Source organism: Sinocyclocheilus anshuiensis, unplaced genomic scaffold (genome assembly GCF_001515605.1).
Source record: "Sinocyclocheilus anshuiensis isolate Anshui unplaced genomic scaffold, SAMN03320099.WGS_v1.1 scaffold1448, whole genome shotgun sequence".
NCBI lineage: Eukaryota > Metazoa > Chordata > Actinopteri > Cypriniformes > Cyprinidae > Sinocyclocheilus > Sinocyclocheilus anshuiensis.
This window is the reverse complement of record NW_015547730.1, coordinates 684,042-698,723: the sequence shown is the minus strand read 5'-3', so window position 1 is coordinate 698,723 and position 14,682 is coordinate 684,042. Positions and strand designations below refer to the sequence as shown.

Sequence of the window (14,682 nt, the reverse complement as noted above, 5' to 3'; positions counted from 1 at the left end):
ACCCCCCCCCCCCCCAAAACAAAACAAAAACCGCTTTCTGTCTGATCGATGTGAGTCTTTCCTCTGTGAGTCATCTAGGACCAACCACCTTCTTCTTCTTAATCTGTTCTCTGACCACTGGGTATAAAACACAGAAACCGATTCAAAGTCAGTTGGCTGGAGTATAAAGACATCTCTCACTAATGGAAGAGCCAGTTGATTTGATGAATTATGCAGGAGATTCATTATCCTCATCAAATGTGATGCGGCGAATATTAACACGGCAATTCTGTTTACGCTGATAATAAATCATTCACACTAATATCATAATATGTACTTGTAATTACAAAGGGTAATTCTCAGTGTCGTGTATGTGTGTGTGCGGCTGAAGGAAAGTGCTGAATTTGCAGTAACATGACTATCTGGAGCACAATGCGGGCGACAGGAGAATATGAGATGAGGGGCTCTCTAATTAAACAACATTCATTAATGGTGCATGTTGCCCTGTCACCTTCTTTAATGATTCCGCTGTTTTATGACAGCTGTCTCAGAGGTTTCTGATTTATGTAGACTACGATTGTATGTACATTCTGGAGAACAGAAGATTAAGAGATTAAACTGAGTGTAAATTTATTTGTTAGGAAACGTGATGTGAAAGCTCAAGTGATGGACAGTTAGATGTGAGAACCTGTTTTACTTGTTTTTGTGATGTGGGCCAACAACATTACATGTAACTGAAGATGAGCTCTTCTTTCAATGTAGATACAATTTCAGAAGTGAAAGCACAGACCTCTTTTTACTGTTAAATCCTTATTTTGAGTGGAATCACTAAATTTGCAACAGCTTATCTTGCAGACATCTGTCAATCATCAGTCATGCATAGTGAACATGAAAACTTGCTGATAGCACATGTATGTTGCCAAGGCATTGTGTTCTGTTTTGCACAAACATCTAGCAAACACTGATAAAAAAAAGAATGTCCATGAAGAAAGAAAAGGTATTAGGTTTTTAGAAATGCATTCAAAATATATGCAAATTTTGTTTCAAGTTTCATGTGGATTGAAAAGCATTTATACCATTTTGAAGAAAAGTTTATACTGTATTTTTGTGGATATGTGGTGTTAAAAAGTAATTTGCATTTGCCTTACACCCTGAATACATGTGAATGCTCACTGAATCTTACTCATTAAATCATTTACATTTGAAATATATTTTTCAAGGTAAAAAAACAAAAAAACCCCCAATACTTTTTTATTAAAATATCATGAATTATTAGTTCATATTTTTGGGAAGTTGCACCACATGACATGCTACAACTTGAACTAACTTTGCATTGTCATAAACCGGTCAAATGATCTGATTTATTATAGGAAACATGAACCTTTTTCCTGCATTTTTTTTGTGCAAGACAAATTTTATGCAAACTTTTGTCAATGTATGTATGAATTGTATTATTCATTTAAATAAATTAATACTAATTCATTTTTATTAAATAAATTAAAAACAGCAATATGTCACCGACCCACATTTACCTACATTCTAAATGTTAAAGGAACAGTTCACTCAAAAGTAAAAGCTCAGTTAATTATTTATTTATCCTCATTTATCCAACATATGCTGTTGAAACAGACGTAAAACACAGTAAAAGCATTTTTAGGTGAACTATTCCTTTAAACATCAAAAATAGTCAAATGTCCAACTGACTTATGAAATGGGATATGTAACAATGTATTGCTAATCAGAAGAGTTTAACACACAGAATATACATCTTGGTGACAAACAAACAAACAAACTATTTTAGGGACCAGTTCTCACTATTAACTAGTTGGTTATTAGCATGCATAGTACTAGCATAGTTGTTTATTAGTACTTATAAAGCACATATTAATGCCTTTTTCTGCATTACCATATTTTACTGTAGATCCCATACCTAAACTTAACAACTACCTTAACTAACTATTAATAAACAGCAAATTAGGAGTTTATTGAGGGAAAACTCTTAGTTAATAGCAAATATCTATTTCCTAATCTAAAGTTACTAGATTTTTTAATGTCACATGAACCATGATAAATTAATTCAGGTTCATTCAAATTAATTCTGCATTTTTTATAAACAGAAAGTCCAAAAGAACAGCATTTATTTGAGAAATACTTAACTGTCACTTTTGATCAAATTAAAGCATCTTTGCTGAATAAAAGTCTTAATTTCTTGAAAAGAAAAAGCCTTGGTAGTGTACATGTGCTCACTGGGACATTCAGATCTGACCTGAGCAGGGGTCTGCAGAGAAACCCACTTCTTAAACAAAGCATTGTGTGCAGACTGTTCTCAGATTAGCTAATAATCACCTCTGTTTTTCTGCTCGACGCAGAGCTGTCTCTCCAGCGTCTCTCGCAGCTCTCTCTCTCTGTACAGCTCCATCTTCAGCTCTGTGCGCTCCAGCTGGACCTGCTTCTCTTGTGCCCGTGCATTATCGATAGCCACCTTTAACAGACCCTGGAAAAGAGGAAATGGGCATCCGATTTGCAGTGTGAATCTTTATGCTAAATATTTTGAAATATTTTATATACCTGTATATTGGTGAGAAGGGTTTCTATGGAGGACAGGCCTTCAGGAAAGAGCAGTGGAGCAGGGAATCCTGGCGGTAATGTTGGCCCAGAATGAGACACTCGCTCATAGCTGTCTCGAGATGTCGGTGTACACAAGACATTTTCTTCTGTCATAATAAAAGAACAGCACATTAATAACCTTTAAATAACTTTAAAAAAAATTTAAATAATTGCATAACTAATCACAAATTTGGGGTTAGTAAGATTTCTGGCAACATTATAGTATAGGAACCAATTCTCAGTACTAACTAGTTGCTTATTAGCATGCCTATTATTAACATATTGGCTGTTTATTAGTACTTCTAAAGCACATATTCTGCATAAACATATTCTACATCCCTAATCCTACCCAATACCTAAATTTAACCACTACCTTACTAACTATTAATAAGCAGCCACTTTAGGAGTTTATTGAGAAAACAGTCATAGTTAATGGCTTGTTAATTGCAACCAAATACACAAAATAATGTTCTTTTTAGCAGCATCATATGACCCCTTTAAGACATTCTATGACTGTAACATATTACTGGTGACTCAAGAGCAGCACTGTGTCTGGATGTGTGCACTCAGAAAACCGTATATCAGAAGCGCTCCAGCTGGACCTGCTTCTCTTGTGCCCGTGCATTATCGATAGCCACCTTTAACAGACCCTGGAAAAGAGGAAATGGGCATCCGATTTGCAGTGTGAATCTTTATGCTAAATATTTTGAAATATTTTATATACCTGTATATTGGTGAGAAGGGTTTCTATGGAGGACAGGCCTTCAGGAAAGAGCAGTGGAGCAGGGAATCCTGGCGGTAATGTTGGCCCAGAATGAGACACTCGCTCATAGCTGTCTCGAGATGTCGGTGTACACAAGACATTTTCTTCTGTCATAATAAAAGAACAGCACATTAATAACCTTTAAATAACTTTAAAAAAAATTTAAATAATTGCATAACTAATCACAAATTTGGGGTTAGTAAGATTTCTGGCAACATTATAGTATAGGAACCAATTCTCAGTACTAACTAGTTGCTTATTAGCATGCCTATTATTAACATATTGGCTGTTTATTAGTACTTCTAAAGCACATATTCTGCATAAACATATTCTACATCCCTAATCCTACCCAATACCTAAATTTAACCACTACCTTACTAACTATTAATAAGCAGCCACTTTAGGAGTTTATTGAGAAAACAGTCATAGTTAATGGCTTGTTAATTGCAAGAATTGGACCTTAAAGGTGACATATCATGAAAATCTGACTTTTCCAGGTTTTAAGTGCTATAATCAGGTTCGCAGTGCATCTACCAACCAAGGAAACGAGAAAAAGATTAACCCAGTAACTTTGTTTTGGGAAGCCTTTTTCTGCAAGAGTCTGAGAAAACGAGTGCGTCTGATTTCGCTCCTTTGGTGACGTGGCAAAGGGATGTCATTATAATATTACCGCCTCTTAATCTGTAAGTTTCCACCCACAGCAAGGTTATTGTGTTTTCGCAAGCGACAACGGTGTACCAGCAAAATAAGCATTTTCAAAATGATATAATAAATGAACTGTGGAGTATTTTGAGCTGAAACTTCACAGACACATTCTGGGGACACCAGAGACTTATATTACATATTGTAAAAAGAGGCATAATATGTCTCCTTTAAAATAAAGTGTGACCCGATTTTTTTAATACTTTCCATTTTAATACTTTTATTCAGCGAGGACGCAATTAATTGATCATTACATATATTTCTATTCTATATAAATGCTGTTCTTTTGAACTTTCTATTTATCAAATAATCTTGAAAAACTGTTTCCACAAAATATGAAGCAGCACAACAGTTTTCAACATTGACAACAATAATAATAAATGTTTCTTGAGCAGCAAATCAACATATTAGAACTCAGCTTTGCATCACAAGAATTAACTACATTTTAAAATATATTACAATATACAACAGTCATTTTTAAATTGGAATAATATTTCACAATTTTACCTTTTTTCTGTATTTTTAAATGCAGCTTTGCGTGAAAACTTTTTTATTCACAAATATTCACATATGTGTGGATATTTTGGAAAACACATTCTCCATATTTCAAGTATGTTTTTAGTTCTTCTCTGAAATCACACTGATTCTCCACATCCTCAGTCTTTTATCCACGAGTCTTGAGAGCAGAACGCTAGCATCATAATGATTCAAGGTCATTACACATCAATGCTACTTTTTTTCTAGTGCACTCCGTGAATATTTCTTTCTTTAAATTTCAGTCCATTCAGCTGTGGAGAATCAGCAATGTCTTCAGTTAAATCAATTTACTTTCAATGAGCCACTACACACTGGTTCTGGTTCATTTTTGTGGTCTCAGAGGAAATAAATCTGGTTTAACATCCTCCCACTACGTAATGGCTCTAAATCTGTTCTCAGCTTTTGGGCATAGAGGAGAAACAATAATGTACAGTATGTGGAAAATAATGTGTTTTTTTTTTACTTTAAACCGCATAAACACATTTCATTACAAGAAAAACCTGAGAGCACTGACCAAAGCACTTCAAGCACAGGAAGAGGCTGCAGATCCATTGTTTTTGATCAGGCTGAAGCCTTGATCTTGTCATTGTCACTCACTTCAAAGAGTTTGCTAATGTATGGGTCCTCCTGCTACTATCCTAGTCTCGATCGGGCGATTTAATCTTACTTCTCCTCTCATCTCTGCCACTTTACCAATATGATCTTAATCTTTAATTAGCCTCTTGGTTTAATCTTTATGAATCACACATCATTTCATATTTTAATTTTTGATTTTTATCTTAATTTGGTGGAAAATTACAGTCTGATATTCAGTACTAAATCAATTATATGCACATTGCTGTATTATTTCCGTCAGTGTATTTAAGAACACAAACAGGCAACCATGGCTGTTTTTACTAACTCTGCCTATCAATGCTAAAAAAAAGAATAATAATTTTTTACTTCAGTAAAAATAGCATATGCTATTTATGTATTATCAGTTAAAAGTTTGAGGTCAGTGGGATTCTCAGTAAGAAGTCTCTTATGCACATGAAGGTTGCATTAATTTGATTAAAAATACAGTAAAAACAGTAATATTGTTAAACGTTATTACAATTTAAAATAACTATTTCCTATTGCAATATATTTTTAAACACACTTTATTTCAACACGATCCTTCAGAAATCATTCTAATATGCTGATTAATATTTAATAGCTTAATATTTTTGTGGAAACCATGATATTTAATTTTTTTCATGATTCTTTGATAAAATGTTTTAAAAAAGCATTGATTTGAATTTATGGTACAAAGTAAAAGCATTTACTGTCACTTTTGATCAGTTGATCCTTGATGAATAAAAATGATTAATTTCTTTAAACATTGTAGAGTATTTGCACTTTATCTAAACAAGATGCTATTTGTTGCTATTTATACCTGATGTGGACAGTATTTACCACTGTTTTTTTTTTTTTACTTACACTATTTACACATTTTTACACCTACTATAAATAGCTGCTATTTATGACATTTGAAATCATGACAAGTTGACAGCAGAATTCTGTTTAATTAACAAATAATGGACTGTAATTCTTTATCAATTCACACCACAGATGCAGACCAACAGTGACAGCACAACACTTTTGTAGTATAAATTATATTTTTGACCTAAATTAAATGAGTTAATTTAGATGTCATTTTAAGGTAACCATTTTTTTTAAATTGCAGCAATACTTACCAATGTAAATATACAAGCTGGCCAAGATTTAGTTTTTTTATACCTACACCTATGTAGGGTTTCTCCAGCAAAAGAAATGAAAAATATTAGACGATTTCTTTAGCCTAGGGCTCCACTATTGCACCTATCAAAGCTGTTTTAATACATTTGCACAGTGAGACCAGATGGACTCTGTTCGTTTTGTAAGGCTGTATTAAAGCATGGGGTTTACGCAGGTATCCACAGTTCTGTAGTGGTAATAACCAGCCCTGTGTATGCTAATAAAAAATGTCAGCAGGGAAGCCAGAGAAAGGTGACTTTCTGTTCTAACACAGCTGATCTATTAGCATAATACTGTACTGCCATATGGCGTTGGCATTACAATTATATACTGTAGGGTAGGGCATGCAAGTTCAAAATGATTGAACCGCTATAACAAGTCTGCAAATAACTTCAAAATCATTAGGGTTGTTAAACTACATCCGGAGATTGACTACATATAGACAACTGGACATTTTCCACTGCAATGATAAAAGTTTCTGTTTAATACATTTGTTATTGTGTGATGTAAGTGTTAAAATTCAGGTTGAAAGGTTGATGGTTTGACAGGAAGCAAGGCATTTTCTCGCCATTGTTCCCTTTAGCAAAGCACTTAACTGCAGGTTTCTCCAGAGGGATTGTCCCTTTAATTATTTCACTGCACCATTTATGGCATTATAAAGTAAACTGACTGTATGAGCCTGATTATGTTACAGTAAATAGCAATTCCATTATTCTTTCTCCAAAACAGCATTTCAGAAGCATAATATGACACCTTTTTAAAAGATTTAATCTGTTGTTTAATTAATTGGTTTTCATCAAAAATGCATTTTGTTCAGCATGCTTTCAATTGCATTAATGCAAAACACAAAATCACAGAGTATCCTTTTCACAAAGACAAAATAAGTTTAATCTATGTAAACATTTCATTCCCAGAAAGTATAATGAATTATTGTTGCAGTATAAGCAATGTAAACAGAAAGAGAGAGAGAGAACATAAAGCATAGAGTAAGATAGCGTACAAGAGAGATGAAACTATCAATAAATATGCGTCCGTCAGATAGATCAGAGACGCATCCAAAGGAGGAACACAGATGGCATCAAATACAGAATTTTACATTACAGTATGCCATGTGGGACTGTAAACAGAGGCCATGGTAGAGACTGGCAAATTACTGTGAGTCACCCTGAAAGGGTGTATAGACTCATATGATACAGTGACAACATTTACTCTATTGGCAGTAAACTCTGTTTTAGCATGAAACCTCATGGCAGTGTCATATCATATCTTTTGATGAAACTATGGATTTTATGTCAGTTACATAAGTTAGGTTTTAAAAGATTGACTAGCTGTGTTACAAGTGTGATCAGTTTGGATTCTTGCAAGAGTTTTGAAAATGTACATATTTCATGTGAAAACTGCACCAAAACGAATAAAATAACTTAATGATATGTTCACATTTTAGTTCAATTGTGGCCATGATTAAACTAAATTAAAACGATTGAAACAAATTAGCACAATGTGGCCACAATTGAACTAAATTAATAAATAGCCTTAAGAACAAATGATTCATTTATGGCCATTATGTTTTCCCTGCATGTCATGTGTTTTGAGGTGAAGAACAATTTAAACTTTGGTCTGTTCCCTACTCAAAGTTATTGTTTGGATTCCAAAGACTCAATGCATACAAAAAAGTTCAGAAATTTGGAGTCTGTAAGATTTATTTAAATGTTTTTGAAAGAGGTCTCTTCTGCTCACCAAGGCTGCATTTAAAAATGAAAAATACAGTAATATTGTGAAATATTTTTATAATTTAAAAACAGTTTTCTATTTAAACATATCGTAAAATGTACTTTATTCCTGTGATGCAAAGCTTTTTTTTTTTTTCTTCATGTTTTAAGCTCAGTCCACATTCTTTTGTAAAATTTCTTCATATGTGTTCCATTGAAGACAGTACGTCACAAGTTTGTCTACACAACCAGTCTGTAGATGATGTCACAGGTAAACTGAGCAGCCTTATTGAAGTTTATACATCTTTCCCAGTCTTTCAGTCAGTCTATTGTTCTGTCTGTATCTATTTCTTTCTGTACATCCCATTTCCTTATATACATCCTCATCATTTAACCCCAAGCATCTCTTGTATTTTTGTTCTTGAATGTCCTTCGCTTTAAAAAATGCATTAGCCCAGCTCTTTGCCCATACTGTATTTAAAGTATATATAAACCTCAGGATCCATTTAAACAAGTAGGTGCTCAAAATCTCACCTTCCCTTGTGCCTGATAAGGTCTGATTAGATTTACTCACCCCTCCCTTATCTCTGCGGATTCACTTAGCTGACCAAAGCATCTTAATCTCACACTATCTGATCTTCACATCTTGGCAGAAGAGAGATGCCTCTGTCACATTCAAGGTGTTTCAAAGAGGAAAACAATCGGTCTCCCACTTTGGCCGGCTCTCGCTCACCGTCGACTGCCGATCTCCCTCCCTCTCCTCTAGGGTTCCTAAAAGCATGGTGTCTGCTGGAATGTGATTAGTGTTGGCCGCCGGAGCACTCAGCGGGAGGAAGCTTGCGCCGTGCCGCTGAACTACGGTGCCCCGGAGGGACAATCAGTGCTGAGTTAGCACTACTCTCTTTTCTCTTCTCCATCTCTCCCTGTGCCTTCAAATCTGATTGATCCTCCATTGAATTATTAGGGTGTGTGCACTTGCTTTCCAGCAAAAAATACTGGCAGCCTGTTAGATCATAAGTGTATCTCCTCAACCAAGGTCACTTTTTTCCCCTCTTGTTTTGGATTCCCTGGGCTAATGGACTTCTGTGTCCACCGCTAAAGCCCTCCACAGTCAGCATAAGAGAGCGAGCGGAGAATGAATGAAGGTTGAAAAGCTCCAAGGCGGATAAAGGACTCGTCTTTGAACTTTTCAGACTTTGACAAGCCATAAAGAAGAGATACAACTTCTGATCTTCACACTTTCAGCGCTGCCCCCAAAGATTAATTCCAGGAACATGAAGGTGGAAGTTATCCTTCAGTCTAGTAACAGGTAAAGGAGTCCTGGCAGTGACTGAGAGTCTAGAATGATGTTCTACAAAGGGAGAGCCATTGACTTTTGAAGTTTCGTAAAATCAGCATGCATAAAATTCGAGACGAAACTTCACAAGGGGCTAACTTCAAAATCAAAACTATAGTTAAAGGACAGGACATAGTTTTTATCACGGTGAGCTTAGCTGTTCGAATTTATGCAGCCTTTTGTGAAATGTATTTTTGAACAAAAATAAAGAATATCGTGTTCAAGAAGCATTTGGCTTTGGATTTCCACACTCGAATTTGACATCATGATGCCATTTCTATGTAGTCCATTCACCTAATAACAAGAGCAAACCATCATTATGCTTCCAGACTGAACCTAATGTGTTAATGTGGTAAAGAGTTTTGCTGGTTAGCATAGCCCCATTAGCCTCTGCTGGTTGATGCCAAAACTAAACCATTTGGTTCTAAAAATGCATCTTTCGGCATTGACAGACTTTCTGAAGTAGCCGTGAATTCAGACTAAACAAACGTCGTGCATCATTCAATCGACTGCCACTGGCATGAATTCAAATGAGTAGTGTTTATTTTATTCTTTGCTTTAGTCATAGTCTTGACATTTGACAAAAATATCCTTTTTATTCTTCAAAAAATATTGTAAATGCATATTGCCGTTATTTATATTTTACTGTTTTTATATTATCATTATCAGTATATTTTAATTACAATAACTCAGTTATAGCATCATGATTTGCATTTATCCTTAACAAATATATATATAAAAAATACCATTATCTTCAGTAATTTTGTTGATGAGATTAACACTAATGTGTGTATTTCACCAGAAATACTGTACACTACGGTTCAAAACTTTGGGGGTCAGAAGATTTTTTCATGTTTTTAAAAGAACTATCTTTTGCTTACCAAGCCTGAATTTTATTTGATCAAAAATACAGTAATATTGTGAGATATTATTACACTTTAAAATAACTGTCATCTATGTGAATATATTTTAAATGTACTGTAATTTATTCCTGGAATGCAAAGCTGAATTTTCAGCATAATTACGCCAGTCTTCAGTGTAACATGATCCTTCAGAAATCTTTCTAATATGCTGTTTTGGTACTTTCCAGGATTCTTTGATGAACAGAAAGTTTAAAGGAACAGTATTTATTTGAAATAGAAATCTTTTGTAACATTATGTATTGACTCCAAACTTTGAACAGTAGTGTATATAAACCTCCCTGGTCATCATCTACATCACCACATTTGATGTAGTGGCATCAGTGGTAAAAATCCTTTTAAATTTGAAAAATCTGATGCAGGGTTTTAGCACCTGTGTGAGCTCCATGATTTCGCCAAATCCCGAAAGGCTGTGCTCAGGCCCCCCCTTGCACTGTCTACTCTCCACGGCACAATGAGGAAATTGTGCTGACTACTCATCCTTGCAAAGTCCTTTCACGCTCTGCAAATCGCTAACTAATTTAGCCCCACTACCATGCCATTTCGACTTCTATGGATAATTTTCAAAGAACTGTGAGTGAGAGTATTCATTGATTTCTCAGAATATGCATGCACATCAAGACTGATGTATGAATAGAAATGAAATATACTGAGTATTAGGTGACACATCAGCGGAATCAGCAATCACTTCCTGCAGTCAATCTAAACCACTGCTGATAAATGATCTGCTAAGCTAAAGGAAAAATATTAGACACAATTTTAAATCTGTTTGGGAAAAATGCTTGCGTTTTCCATGACGTTTTTTTTTTTTCCTGTTATGTAATTCTAAACGTGATTTTATAACATAGAAGAACAGTAAAAGTGCAGTCACTGCTAAATGTTTTGACCTTGTTGAACTGTAATGTAATGAGCTTCTGAAATAAGCACTTTTGTACTGTTTAAACGGTCATAATCTGGGTTGTTCCCCAGTCTCAGACTAAAGGAACCTAAGTAATTATTTTCCAATGCATACAATCTGTATAATCAGTAAAATATGATAAAACAGCCATGTTTTATTATGACAAAAGATAATGTTTGTAAACTTTGACATCTCATGATGCTATTTAATAAAAGTAATAACAGATTATTCAATAGGATATATTTAGAATGATATAATAGGATATATTTAGAAGTAGAATGGCGTTCCCTTGCAAATTCTATTCAACACAGAATGCAATATTACTGGCATCTAACCTTTTTCTGTAGAAGCCCTCTTTGTTACATGGCCTGTGTCATGGGTTGCCAGATCCCCCTCTTTTGGTCCTGGTGGTGCACTTGGAGACAGGCCTAACAAGGCGTGGCCAAGAGAAAGACCATTCTGATGTAAATCTAAAGGGAAAGGAGGGGCATATAAACAGATTTTACAAACAAAAGACTGACCAGTGAAGCCCAATGTTCCATTGTACTGTAGTAGGTATAACATTTGTTCTATACAGCTTTGAATTTACTGTATATGTTTTTGTGAAAATGTACATTACCATTTAAAAGTTTTTATTTTTTTATTTTATTCAGCAAGGATGCATTACATTAATCAACAGTGAGAGAAAATACTTTTATAATGTTATAAAAGATTTCCACAAAAATATGAAGTAGTTTTTAACATAAGGAACGTTTCTTGAGCAGCAAATCAGCATATTACAATGATTTCTGAAGGATCATGAGACACTGAAGACTGGAGTAATGGCTGCTGAAAATTCAGCTTTGCATCATAAACTACAATATATTAAAATACAGTAGAAAACATTTAGTTTAAATTAGAATAATATTTCACAATAGTATTGTTTTCAATACTAATCATGATCAAATAAATAGAGCCTTGCCATGCATATAACTTCTTTCAAAAATATAAAAAAATCATACCGATCCCAAACTTTTGAATGGTAGTGTGTGATGTTTTAATTCAATAATGAAAGGCTCACTCATATCTTGTACTGAAAAAGCTTTAAAAACTCTTAACAAAATAAAAGTAGATAATATTATCTCAAAAAGCCTAAAAAAAGATTACAAGATTTGAACTTAAGTTTGGTCAAAAATAGGATTTAAAACACATACTGCTTCCAAATTATATCATACCACTGACATCCGATATCTTGGGTAAGATTTATAATGTGTCTGATAATAGACTGAAAAAAGTAGAGAGCATTATCTGTAATTGCATAGTTTTAGTTCCGGTTAAAGCAAAGCACATGAACTGCTCTGATGGCTTTGCTTTTAGTAGATTCTGTGATATCACCTTATTCTTAATTCTAAAAGCACATTTGTAAGGTTATATGTGTAGCTTCACATTATCGTGAGAGCATAGTGCTAAGTGCTCAGGGATCAAACTCTGCTGAAATAGTAAGTTTGGTTTAAGCCATGAGAGGATACAGACAGAAATGAAAATGTAGAAGTATACATATTATTACAGCGAACATGACTCCAATGACAACTAAAATCTTGAAGTTATATGCAACGTAGACTTTGTAATAAGACATTGAGGAATAAAACAAAAGACAAGACTTTTATTAGTCAAACAGACGTACGTGGCCGGTCAGAAGAGCTCTCTGTGAGTGCAGGAGAGCTGGACACGCTGCTGCTCTGTCTGGAGGATAAGTGGCTCCCTGACCTGCGGCCATCATCCAAAGAGGGGACAGGTGACGGGCTGTCTGGAACTCGCTCCTGATAGTGAACACAAACATTAGTCATTATAATCTGTCATATATTTTAGATAAAACTGTAATAAATTCTAAATAATTGCAGAAGAACTTTCTCTGCTGTGAAATTTAAATACTGTTCTAAATAGTACACTATGTGAAGAAGAAATATGTGTCCCTGGACCACAAAACCAGTTTTAAAGGGTTAGCTCACCCAAAAATGAAAAGTAGCCCATAAATTACTCACCCTCAAGTCATCCTAGGTGTATATGACTTTCTTCTTTCAGACAAATCCAGTCGGAGTTATGTTAAAAATTGTCTTTGATTTTTCAAGCTGTTTCATGGCACTCAGCGAGTGTTGCATGCATCAGTCCAAAATCAGTTAAATAAAATGCGCCCATCCATAAAAAAAAAGTGTCTCACACGGCTCCGGGGGGTGAACAAAGGCCTTCTGTAGCGAATCTATGAGTTTTTGTAAGAAAAATATCCATATTCAAAACGTAATAATCACTTTAATGTAGCTTGCGCTCACTGTTGTACACTGGAAGCAGTTCTGGGCGGATGACCTCTGAGGTCAGCGTTGCGCATGCGCCGGTGAGTCTCGTGAAAACCAACGTTTGTTAACAGGAGCAAAGGAAGCAGTTTCCTTACTTTAGCAAAGGAAAACCAGTCTCCTCTTGGCTTATATCGAAATCCTCCGACATTCTTCTTTACAAATCCTCGTTTTGTACTTCTAATTAGTGACCATTGTTTTGTTTTGATCTCTCCCCTGCGCTTCCGCGCGCGTCACTTCTGAGCGGCGTATGCGCAAAGCCGACCTCCATACGTCATTACTCCGCAACTGCTTCCAGTGTACAACAGTGAGTGCAAGCTACATTCAAGTGATTATTACATTTTGAATATGGATATTTTTCTTAAAAAATAGCATCGATTCGCTACAGAAGGCCTTTGTTCACCCCCCCAGAGCCGTGTGAGACACTTTTTTTTAATGGATGGGCACATTTTAATTAAGTGCTTTTGGACTGATGCATGCAACACCCGCTGAGTGCCATGAAACAGCTTGAAAGATCAAAGACCATTTTTAATATAACTACGACTGGATTCGTCTGAAAGAAGAAAGTCATATACACCTAGGATGACTTGAGGGTGAGTAATTTATGGGCTACTTTTCATTTTTGGGTGAACTACCCCTTTAAGTCGCTGGGGAATATTTGTAGCAATAGCCAAAAATACATTGTATGGGTCAAAATTATAGATTTTTCTTTTATGCCAAAAATCATTAGGATATTAAGTAAAGATCATGTTCCATGAAGATATTTAGTAAATTTTCTACCGTAAATATATCAAAATTTAATTTTTGAGTAGTAATATGCATTGCTAAGGACTTCATTTGGACAATTTTAAAGGCAATTTTCTCAATATTTTGTTTTTTTGCACCCTCAGATTCCAGATATTCAAATAGTTGTATCTATTTATCTATCTATCTATTTATCTATCTAAACCATACATCAATGGAAAGCTTATTTATTCAGATTTCAGATAATGTATAAATCTCAATTTTGAAAAATTGACACTCAAGACTGGTTTTGTGGTCCAGGGTCACATATAAGGAATACTTCACTCAAAACATGAACAGATCTGGGTAACATTTTACATGAAGGTTCCATTTGTTAACATTAGTTAACTACATTAGTTAACATAA

General features: G+C 34.8%; 1 protein-coding gene across 1 annotated transcript in view; it reads right to left on the bottom strand.

Annotated features, from left to right (window-relative positions):
• Positions 1–2,314: 2,314 nt before the first annotated feature.
• The window catches only part of LOC107704313 (dachshund homolog 1), a 60,801-nt gene continuing 48,433 nt past the window's right edge, over positions 2,315–14,682 (bottom strand). The window contains exons 5-9 of the mRNA XM_016507206.1: positions 12,870–13,005; positions 11,542–11,676; positions 3,311–3,456; positions 3,189–3,236; positions 2,315–2,425 (exon numbers count right to left, since the gene is read on the bottom strand). Coding sequence (XP_016362692.1) covers positions 2,315–2,425; positions 3,189–3,236; positions 3,311–3,456; positions 11,542–11,676; positions 12,870–13,005 — 576 coding nt within the window. The remainder of the gene's footprint in view (positions 2,426–3,188; positions 3,237–3,310; positions 3,457–11,541; positions 11,677–12,869; positions 13,006–14,682) is intronic.